This window comes from Canis lupus, chromosome X, assembly GCF_003254725.2.
Source record: "Canis lupus dingo isolate Sandy chromosome X, ASM325472v2, whole genome shotgun sequence".
Classification (NCBI taxonomy): domain Eukaryota; kingdom Metazoa; phylum Chordata; class Mammalia; order Carnivora; family Canidae; genus Canis; species Canis lupus.
Genome location: NC_064281.1, coordinates 45426023 through 45438090, shown reverse-complemented (window position 1 = coordinate 45438090; position 12068 = coordinate 45426023). Strand labels below are relative to the sequence as shown.

The 12068-nt window shown below is 35.3% G+C and overlaps 1 protein-coding gene across 16 annotated transcripts in view; it reads left to right on the top strand.

Annotated features, from left to right (window-relative positions):
* Positions 1 to 12068, top strand: part of HUWE1 (HECT, UBA and WWE domain containing E3 ubiquitin protein ligase 1) — a 175171-nt gene that overhangs the window by 102074 nt on the left and 61029 nt on the right. For all 16 annotated transcript variants that reach the window (XM_025468549.3, XM_049107089.1, XM_025468548.3 and 13 more), the window contains 4 exons: positions 539 to 715; positions 3982 to 4227; positions 5295 to 5428; positions 6224 to 6318. In XM_025468549.3, coding sequence (XP_025324334.1) covers positions 539 to 715; positions 3982 to 4227; positions 5295 to 5428; positions 6224 to 6318 — 652 coding nt within the window. The remainder of the gene's footprint in view (positions 1 to 538; positions 716 to 3981; positions 4228 to 5294; positions 5429 to 6223; positions 6319 to 12068) is intronic.

The following is a 12068-nucleotide window of genomic DNA, read 5'->3' as shown; positions in this document are numbered from 1 at the left end:
TATCTCGCTAAACACTTCCAAGACTTCCAAAGATCGTTTCTCTTGTGCCTATTTCTTGCCCACATTTTACTTTCTTCCCTTAAAAAATGCTTTGTTTGGTCCAAATCACTCTTCTAGAATTCTGGTTTTCATTTGCATTATGAACACACAATGAGGAAAAGTGTCCACTTTTGCTTCCGGGGGAGAGGCAATACACTATCATGCAAGGAGCAAATTAAGAGATTAGTTCTGATTTTGCCACTAATACATAAGTGTGGCCCTGAGCAAGTCATTTCTCTGGATGCTCTCAAATTACATGACTTTAGGTATGGCCAAAAAGGTAGATTGGGAAGAAGTAATTATTCCTGTGTTTGGTTTTTGTTTTTGTTTTCTTGGATGTTTAGGGACCATATCATATCTCTATCCCTATTTACTTGAGGTTTTGGTATTCTAGAAAATACTGATTTCATGACTACAAGGCTACCCCTGTCTTTACTCCAAGCTGGCCTTTAGTTCCAGGTGTCAGGCTCTAACTTTTTTTAAAATTTTCATTATCTAGATGAAATTTGTGGAATCTATTCTGAGCAACAATACAACAGATGACCACTGCCAGGAATTTGTGAATCAGAAAGGACTCTTGCCTTTGGTTACCATTTTGGGTCTTCCTAATCTGCCCATTGACTTTCCCACATCTGCGGCCTGTCAGGCTGTTGCAGGTGTCTGCAAATCCATATTGGTAAGAGCTTTTGGACAAATATTTTCATTTCTTTTTAGAAATCAATTTTGCAGTACTTCTGTACAAATGTTTTTACTCTGGTCTCCCTTTACTTTCAACTAAAAAAAGAAATTTGTGGTTATGTATTACAAGTGAATTTTGTGACTAATAGTGTGTCATGTTCTCATTGAAAAGTTCACGTTTGTTGAGTGTTTCTAGGTTTGGTATATAGTTCAACCATTAGTAGATCAAGTTCCAAGTTTTGGAACTGGGTTTTATTATTGTGTCATCCTTTCTCATGGATGCTTTTTAACACATTCCTCTGGTATTGTTTAGTCATACAGGGTTTTTTCCTTTTTCAAGCTTGATAGTCATGCATTTTAAGCATAAGTGACCTAGAGTTTATTGCTCAAGTTTTGCCAATAAATTGTTTTATTTACTTTAAATACTAGTAAAATACACATCACATGATGTTTACCTTTTTAACCATTTTTAAGTATATAGTTCAGTAGTGTTAAATACATTTACATTGTTACACCAGCCAATCTCCAGAAGTTTTTCATCTTGCAAAACTGAAATTCTATACTCATTAAACAACAACTCTACATTCTCCTCTCCTTCCCAGCCCCTGGTAAACATTATTCTACTTTCTGTCTCCCTGAATTTTACTGTTCCAGGTATCTCTTGCAAATATAATTCATTAAGGTATTTGTGTTTCTCTGATTGGCTTATTTTGCTTAGCATAATATCTTCAAGATTCATCCATGTTATAGCATATGTCATAATTTCCTTCCTTTTTATGGCTCTGTTGTATGTATAAGCCACATTTTGTTTATCCATTCATTCATTGATAGACCTTTGAGTTGTTTCTACCTCTGGGTTATTTTGAATAGTACTGCTATGAACGTGGGTGTATAAATATTTCTTTAAGACTACGTGTGTGTGTGTGTAGTGAGAGCACTTTAAGGATCTACTTACTCTCAGCAAATTTCAAGTATACAATATAGTATTAACTATAGATACCAAGCTGTATATTAGATCCCCACAATTTACTCATAACTGAAAGTTTGCCCTTCGACCAGCATCTCCACATTTCCCCCCAGCCCCTGACAACCATCATTCTGCTCTCTGGTTCTTATGAATTTGACTTATTTAGATTTTTAATATATTTTATAAATATTTATTTATTTATTTATTATTTAATTATTTATTTACTTATGAGAGAGGGAGAGAGAGGCAGAGACACAGGAGGAGGGAGAAGCAGGCTCCATGCAGGGAGTCCGACGTGGGACTCGATCCCGGGACTCCAGGATCACACCCTGGGCTGAAGGCAGACGCGAAACCGCTGAGCCACCCAGAGATCCCTGACTTCTTTAGATTTTATATAAAAGTATGATCATACCCAAGACTCCTTTCAGTTCTTTTGGTTATATACTTAGAAGTAGAATTGCTGGATTATATGGTAGGTCTATTTTTAATTTTTCAAGAAACCACCATTCTATTTTCCATGGCAACTTTTTCACATTTCACATCATTCCAACCAGCAGTGCACAAAGGTTCCAATTTCTCTTGCATCCTCACCAGCACTCCTTATTTTCTTTTTTTTCTTGATAGTAACCAACATGTAATAGATACAAAATGAGACCACATGGTTTTGATTTGTATCTTCTGTAATTATTATTGATGTTGAGCATCTTTTCACGTGCCTACTGGCTATTTGTGTATCTTTGGAGAGATACAGAAGTCCTTTGCCCATTTTTTAGTGGAGTTGCTTTTTGTTGAGTTGTGGGAGTTTAAATATTATGGATATTAATTCCTTATCAGATAAATGATTTGCAAATATTTTCTCCTGTTCTATGGTTTTCCTTTTACCTCTGTTAATAGTGCCCTTTGATGAATAAAATATTTTAATTCTGATGAAGTCCCATTTTACCGTTTTTTACTGCTGTTGCTGTGCTTTTGGTGTCAAATCTAAGAAATCATTGCCAAATCCAGGGTCATACAGCTCTTACCCTATGGCTTTGTCTATGTGTTTTTATAATTTTAGCTCTTACATTTAGGTCTTTGATCTATTTTGAGTAATTTTTTTATATGGTGTAAGGTAAGGTCCAGCTTGATTCTTTTGCACATGTATAACCAGTTTTTCCAGCACTATTTTTGAAAAGACTGTTCTTTCCCTGTTGCACCTTTGTCTTGGTACCCTTGTCAAAGATAGTTTGACCATAGATGTGAGGGCTTATCTGGGGATTTTATTATATTATGTTGGTCTTGGTGTCTGTCTTGATGCCAGTACCACGTTTTTTATTACTGTAGCTTTGTGATAAGTTTGGAGATCAGTAGGTGTGAGAATTCCAACTCTGTTCTTTTTCAAGATAGTTATATGTATTTGGGGTTCCTTGGAATTCTTTTACAGATTTTAAATTTCTATTTCTGCCCCCCCCCGCCATTGATATTTTTATAGGGATTGCATTAAATCCATGAAGACTCCTTCATTAGCTGGATTGTGCAGCGATAAGTAATTTCTGCTAAAAACCAGTAACTCAGTTGCTTATGGACTTAGAAAGTCCATAATTATAACATACTGTAATGTTTTATTTTGCTTTACTCTTTGCAATATTTAATTATTAAATGCTATTCATAAGAGAAAGGAGAAAAGGGGCTGTGCTTCATTTGTTATCCTACCTCTAAGATACTACTGAGTATGAGTAGATTTATTTAAAGCCACAGGAAAGACACAGAAGTTCTCTATCTTTAATGGCAAGTGATAGTATTTTCCTGTGAGATTTTTCTGCATACTCAAAAAGCAATTACAAAGGCCTTATTCTATAATCCTTGAGTTGTTTCATAAAAAGGGAATTGCTTACCTGATGTTACCCATTCTAGAATCATCTCTTTTAGTGAGAAAAGAACAGTTTTAATACTGGTTCACTTGCATGCTTTGGAACCTTGCCTAACATTGCTCCCTGTTGAGCAAAATTTACAATTAATCTTATAGTATGGAGTCATTACTATAATAGTATTTCAGTTTGGCTATCACAAGCTTTTAAATATGATTGGCTTACCACATTTGAAAGCCTTTCATTTGAGAGAAGTTTTGCTCTAAAAGGAGGCATTGAGGTATGTCATACCTGCATTCATATTTTGACTCTTACCATTTACCAGGTGGGAGACCGTGACCAGGTTTGAAATTTGTGACACTTGTCTTCTACTTCCATTGTGACCGTTAAAGACATGATGTATATGAAGTTCATTGTACACTAATGCTTTAACTATTACTCTTGTTTCAGACACTGTCACACGAACCCAAAGTTCTTCAAGAGGGTCTTCTTCAGTTGGACTCCATCCTTTCATCCTTGGAGCCCTTACATCGCCCAATTGAATCCCCTGGAGGCTCAGTATTATTGCGAGAACTGGCTTGTGCTGGCAATGTTGCTGATGCTACCCTCTCAGCTCAGGCCACACCTCTACTGCATGCACTCACTGCTGCCCATGCCTACATCATGATGTTTGTTCATACTTGCAGAGTTGGACAGGTAAGAATTGGGGGTGTACAGGTTAGTTTAAGGCTGGTGGAATACCTAAGGCATATACTAGGCATCTTACTATACTTAGAAGCAGTTCTAGCTGCTAAAAGAACAGATTTTTTTTTGGTGGGGGATTTAGGTTTATGCTTCAAGATGCTGTCTAGTTTCATTTTCCCTTAGTATTTTTTTTCATTAGAATTTGAGTGATCATATAATTTGCTTTGCGATTGGACTTTCTTGAGAGTGAAATTTGAGTTAGAAACCTTGTTGAGTGCTATCTAAGAAATTTGATATTGCAAATGTTTTATTAGGTTATTATAAATAATAGGCATTAATAGATCTGTAGAAGCCATATAGGCTAACTGGGATATATAGTCACCTTATTTAGTGGGCAAGCCTCAATTGGATGCTCATCTAGCGTTATTACTTCCTAATTTTTGTACAAATGCATGTAGGCTTGATAATGGGATGGTAAGAAGGAAATTTGTCCACAGTACATTTAAGTCAATGGTAATTAACAGAGATTACTGAAGATCACCTAAGTACCAAGCCCCATGCTGGCAATCCATGTGTGGTTCCTCTTGTGGTTCCAGAAAGATGGAGGATTTTTTGTGTGCTCATAGTTTTTACAACTTTTAGTCCTCCAGTAATCAATTCTAAAGATTAATAATGTAATGTTTGAGTACCCTTGTTTTATGCTATTGAGCAGGAGTGTATTCTTTGCATCAAATCAAATGAAAAGCACATATATAAACTATTTAGAAAATAATTCAATTACATAACAATGCTTTGGGTTTATTTTTATGACTTTTTATTTAAAAAGGTTAAATGTTCAAGGAATTAAATAAATCCAAATATTTATTGGAGTTAAGAAATTAGAGGGAAATAGCAAGCCCCTCACCACCTAAAAAAATTAAAAGGCTGTCAGTGAATCTATAAAACTGTTTCTTTAAAAAGAGTTGCCTATGACTATTCCCTTTCACTTTACAAAAAGCAGTAAGAAAGAATGTTAGATACAGACTATAAATGTTGCAGAGGGCATCCCAAAGATCAGCTTCTGTTTACTGTGATTGCAGAGTGAAATTCGTTCCATCTCTGTAAACCAGTGGGGCTCTCAGTTGGGTCTGAGTGTTTTGAGCAAGCTGAGCCAGTTATACTGTTCCCTGGTGTGGGAAAGCACTGTCCTTCTCTCCCTGTGTACCCCAAACAGGTAAGGGAATGGTCATCTGTCTATTATCTCTGTTGTGTGTCCTAATAGAGAAACTAAATTCAGTGATCCTGGAGGATTGCTTCGGTCAAGGACAAAGGCTATTAGTAAAGATTTCAGAGGGTTCCTTGTTTTTCTTAATCCACTGAGGCTGCTATAACAAAATACCACAGACTGGATCCTTATAAATAGCAGAAACGTACTGCTCATAGTTTTGGAAGCTGGAAGTCAGAGACTATGGTGCTAGCATGGCTGGGTGAGGGTCCTTTTCTGGGTTGCAGACTTTTCCTTGTTATCCTGTCACATGGTAGAAGTTACTAGGAATGTTTCTGGAGCCTCTTTTATGAGACAGTAGTCCCATTCATGAAGATTCTGTCCTCAAGGTTTAAGCACTAACCAAAGGCCTTACCTACTTAAACCATCACATTAGGCATTAGGATTTCAACTCATGAATTTTGAGGGGACACAAACATTCACTCCACAGTATTGTCCTTCCTGTTAACCAGCCTAGGGACATGCTTATAAATGTTTACAAATGTGTTAATCTTCCGCATCTTTGATCTTACGTCCCATTTATGCTGTGTTAGCATGATAGGTGTTTAAAATTTGTTAGCCATATCTAAAGTTGAGTTGGAAACCTTGTTGCCTGCTACCTCAGGAATTTGATTATCGCACATTTTATTAGGTTAACTTACCTGTAATAAGAGGGATAGTGTCAGCCAAACTGATTAGAAACCAAACACAACTTAAGAAATGAGCTATCAGGGTTCTTTTTGCTAATGGTTTGTCTTGTTGCAGTCTGCCATCTGGGTGTGAATTTGGCCAGGTGGACATGCAGAAACTTGTTCCAAAGGATGAGAAGGCAGGTACGACCCAGGGCGGAAAAAGATCAGGTAACTCCAAGAAACTAAAATCTTAGTCATTCTCTTAAACTTTGTCTCTATGTCTTTATTAGGTCTGTTGTGAAAATTTAATTACCTCTATTGTCTTTAGTCCTCAACTTTTTTCCTTTCATTTTTATTTTAAAATAAATTATTTTCAGTCAGTTTCTCTATAAAATATATATACACAATAGTAAAAATTACAAGTTGTAGTAAAAAGAATCACTTATATTTGTACCACAAATAAACTGTATTTTGGAACTATTTGTCTAAACTTTTCCCCCAGGAATACATTTTATTAGCATAGTTGTGATTATCTTAGAGATAATATTTTAGATCTCTGTTTACTTAACGTTAAGTGCCATGTAAGGGGCCTATGAATTAACCATTCCCTATTAAGTTTTCTAATGTACTATTTTGAAATATGAGTATTTTTATATAGTTTTATGCAAATGAAAGATTAATTCTGAGCAATTGCTATATTGAAGGATATGGCAGGACTCTTAATTTTTATATACTTATTTTTCACAAGTTTAATTTCACTGTTAAAAATGACAAATGGGGATGCCTGGGTGGCTCAGTGGTTGAGCATTTGCCTTTGGCTAAGGGCGTGATCCCAGTCTTGGGATCGAGTCCCACATCAGGCTTCCTGCATGGAGCCTGCTTCTCCCTCTGCTTATGTCTCTGCCCCCCCTCCCCCCCGTCTCATGAATAAATAAATATGGTTGTAGCAGCCATATAGGCTAACTGGGATATATAGTCACCACTGAGCCACCCAGATGCCCCCGTGGAACACTTTAGAACCACACTGTTCAGGGATGCCTGGGTGGCTCAGTGGTTGAGCGTCTGCCCTCGACTCAGGGCGTGATCCTGTGGTCCCGGGATCAAGTCCCACATCAGGCTCCCTGTGTGGAGCCTGCTTCTGTCTCTGCCTCTCTGTGTGTCTCTCATGAATAAATAAAATCTTAAAAAGGGGGGGGGGAACCACACTGTTCAATATGGTAGCCACTAACCATGTGTGAACTGTTGAACACTTAAATGTGGCCGGTACAACTAAAAAATTGGATTTTTTTTCCTTCCTCTTTTACTCTCCCTCTTTCTCCCTTCCCTTTCTGTCTTCCCGCTTGCTTTTTTTCTGTATTTCCTCTTGTAAGGGGGAGGGTATTCTGGGTTGATTTGTGTGTCTGTTTCCCTACCACACAAAAAAGTACTGTGTTGAAGCACTAACCCCCTCCTAGCACCTCAAAATGAGACTTTTTTTTTTGGAACTAGGGTTGTTAGAGATGTAATTAAGATGAGGTTATACATGGGATGAGAAAAACTCAATTCTTAATTTTTATTAATTTAAATATAACTATTATTCTGTTCAATTATTAGAAGGCTTTTAAGTGTTTAGTACAACTTTGGTATGTGAATGTATTTTTTTCCAAGTAAATTGTATGACATAAATGTAGGTCAGTTATTTTTATGAAAATTTAATGTCTGAAATGAGATGTGCTCTAAGTATATTTCATACAGCTACCTGTTTTTTAAAAATCCTGAGTATAAAAATGTAAAAACTCAGTAATTTTTATATATGCTTATATCTTGAAATAAAAGTTTGATTATATTGGGTTAAACAGTATATTATTAAAAATTGTGTTTTTATTTTTTAATGTGGCTACTAGAAAATTTAAAATTACATATGTGGCTCACATATTTCTATTGGACAGTGCTATTTTTCTGATTAAATGTTTAATATATTTTTAAATTTTTCTTTTATTTTTACATATTTTAAGGTTTTTTTTTTATTCCATTTAGTTAACATACAGTGTTATCTTAATTTCAGATATATAATAAAGTGATTCAACAGTTCCATACATCACCCGGTACTCATAAGGACAAGTACACTCCTTATTCTCAATCATCTATATAACACATCCTCCATCCCTTCCCCTCTGATAATGATCAGTTTCTTCTGTATAATTAAGAGTTTGTTTCTCGGTTTATCACTCTCTTTTTTCCCTCTTTGTTCTGTTTCTTAAATTCTGCATAGTGAAATCATATGGTATTTGTCTTTTTCTGACTTCACTTAGCATTATACTCTTTAGGTCTATCCATGCCCTTGCGGATGGCAACATTTCATTTTTTATGGTTGAATAATATTTCATTGTATGTATATGCCACCACTTCCTTATCCATTCATCAGTCCATATCTTGGCTATTTTAAATAATGCTGCTATAAACATAGGGTTGCATATAACCCTTAAAATTAGTGTTTGTGTATCCTTTGGGGAAAAACCTAGTAGTGCAATTGCTGAGTTGTAGATTAGTTCCATTTTAAATTTTTGAGGAACCTCCATACTGTTATCCAGAGTGACTGCAGCAATTTGTGTTTCCACCAACAGAGTAAGAGGGTTCCCCTTTCACCACATCCTCACCAATACTTTTTGTTTATTGTTACTGATTTTAGCCATTCTGACAGGTGTGAGGTGATATCTCATTGTAGTTTTGATTTGCATTTCCCTGATGGTATGTGATGATGAACATCTTTGCTTGTATCTTTCGGCCATCTTTATATCTTATTTTGGAGTATAAGTTCTTTATATATTTTGGATATTAACCCTTTATCAGATGTCATTTGCACATAGCTTTTTTCATTATGTAGGTTGCCTTTCGGTTTTGTTGATTGTTTCCTTCGCTGTGCAGAAGCTTTTTATTTTGATTTAGTTCTAATAGTTTATTTTTTATTTTGTTTCACTTGCCTCAGGAGACATACCTAGAAAAAAGTTAATACAGCTAATGTCATAGAGGTTACTGCCTGTATTCTGTTTAGGATTTTTATAGATTTAGGTCTTTCATCCATTTTGAATTTATTTTTGTGTATGGTATAATAAAATGGTCCAGTTTCATTCTTCTGCATGTTGCTGTTCCGTTTTCCCAACAACATTTGTTGAAGAGAGCTTTTTTCCCCCATTGGATATTCTTTCCTGCTTTGTCTAAGATTAATTGACCGTGTAGTTGTGTGTTTAACTCTGGGTTTTCTTATCTGTTTCACCGATGTATGTGTCTATTTTTGTGTCACCGCCATACTTTGACTACTACAGTTTTGTAATATAACCTGAAATCTGGAATTGTGATGCCTCCAACTTTTTTAAGATTGCTTTGGCTCTTGAGCAAGAGTCTTTTGTGTTTCTGTACAAATGTTAGGATTGTTTGTTCTGGTTCTATAAAAAATGCTGTTGGTATTTTGATAGGGATTGCATTAAATATGTAGACTGCTTTGGGTAGTATAGACATTTCAATGATAATTTGTCCTTCAGTATATGAGCATGGAAGGTCTTTCCATTTCTTTGTGTCATTTTGAATTCTTTCATCAGTGTTTTATAGGTTTCAGAATACAGGTCCCTCCCCTCCTTGGTTCAGTTTATTCCTAGGTGTGTTCTTTCTCATGTAATTATAAATGGGATTGTTTTCTTAATTTCTCTTTCTCCTGCTTCATTATTGGTGTATAGAAATGCAACAGAATTCTGTGCATTGCTTTTATATCCTGTGACTTTATTGATATATACATTAGTTCCAGCATTTTTTTAGCAGAGTCTATAGGGTTTTCTATATATATTATGTCATCTGCAGATAGTAAAAGTCTCACTTCTTCCTTACTGATTTGGATGCCTTTTATTTCTTTTTGTTGTCTGATCACTTGTGGCTAGGACTTAACAGTACTATGATGAATAAAAGTGGTGAGAGTGGACATCTTCAGTTTTTCCCCATTAAGGATGATATTAGCTCTGTGTTTTTCATATATGGCCTTTATTATATTTAGGTATGTTCCCTCTAAACCTACTTTGTTGATGGTTTTTCTTAATTATTATTTTTTTTTAATTTTTTGATTATTTATTATTTTTGAGAAAAAGAGCCTGAGCTGTGAAGGGGGCAGAGGGAGAGAATCCTCAGGCAGACCCTCCCTTGAGCCCAGAGCCTGATATAGGGCTTGATCCTAGGACCTGAAGCAAAATCAAGAGTGAGACATTTAACTGAGCCACCCAGGTGCCCCTTGAAGGTTTTTTTTTTTTTATCATGAATAGATATTGTACTTTGTTGGGTACTTTTTCTTTGTCTGTTGAAATGATCATATGCTTCTTACTGTTTTTCTTATTGATGTGATGTATCACATTGACTGAATTTGTGAATGATGAACTACCCTTGCAACCCAGGAATACTATCCCATTTGATCCTGGTGAATGATTTTTTTAATGCATTGTCAAATCAGATTGCTAGTATTTTACTAAGGACTTTTGCATCTATATTCATCAGGGATATTGGTCTGTAGTTCTTTTTTTTAGTGGAGTCTTTGGTTTTGGAATCAGGGTAATGCTGGCCTCATAGAATGCATTTGGAAGTTTTCCCCTTTTTTCTATATTTTGGAATAGTTTAAGAAGAATAAGTATTAACTCTTCTTTAAAATTTTCAGTAGAATTTACCTGTGAAGCCATCTGGTCCTGGACTTCTATTTGTTGGGAGTTTTTTTTATTACTAACTCAGTTTCTTTGCTGGCTATCAATCTGTTAAAATTTTCTATGTCTTCCTTTTCAATTTTGGTAGTTTAAATGTTTCTAGGAAATTATCCATTTTTTCTAGGTTGTCCAGTTTGTTGGCATATAGTTTTTCATAACATTCTCATGATTTTTTTGTATTTCTGTGGTTTTGGTTGTTATTTCTCCTATTTGTGATTTTATTTGTCTTTTTTTAATAAGTCTGACAGGATTAAAGAACCAGCTCTTGGTATCATTGATGTGTTCTGTTGTTTCTTTAATTCTGTATCATTTATTTCCATTCCAGTCTTTATTATTTCCTTTCTTCTGCTAATTTTATGTCCTGTTTGTTCTTTTTCTAGCTCCTATTGGTGTAAGGTTAGGTTGTTTGAGACTTCTTGCTTGTTGAGGTAGGCCTATATTGCCATGTTCTTCCTTCTGAGTACTGCTTTTGCTGCATCCCAAAGTTTTGGGGCCATTGTGTTTTCACTTGGTTTCCATGTACTTTTTAATTTCTTCTTTGATTTCCTGGTTGACTCATTCATTGTTGAGTAGCATGTTCTTTAACCTCCATGTATTTGTGATCTTTCCAGATTTTATCTTGTGGTTAACTTCTAGTGTCATAGCATTGTGGTCTGAAAAGATAAATGGTTATGATTAGATTTATTCTTAGATTTATTAGGCTAGTTTTCTGGACTAATAAGTGATCTGTAGATTGTTCTGTTCCACATAATTGAAAAGAATGTGTATTCTGTTTTGTTTTAGGATGAAATGTTTGGAATATATCTGTTAAATCCATATGGTTCAGTGTGTCATTCAAAACCATTGTTTCCTTGTTTGATTTTATGTCCATTGATGTGAGTGGGGTGTTAAAGTCCCCTACAATTATTGTTTACGACTGATAACTTTCCTTTATGTTTGTTATTATCTGTGTATTTGGGTGCTCATACGTGGGTACATAAATATTTGTAATTGTTACATCGTTTTGTTGGATTGTCCCCTTTATTACTTTATAGTGTCTTTGTCTCTTGTTACAGTCTTTGTTTTAAAGTCTGTTTTGTCCAATATGAGTATTGCTACTCTGGCTTTCTTTTGACAACCATTTGCATGGTAAATATTTCTCCATTCCCTCATGTTCCTCCATTTGCAGGTATCTTTAGGTCCAAAATGAGTCTCTTGTAGGCAGTACATAGATGAGTCTTGCTTTTTTATCCATTCTGTCACCCTGTCTTTTGGTTGAAGTGTTTA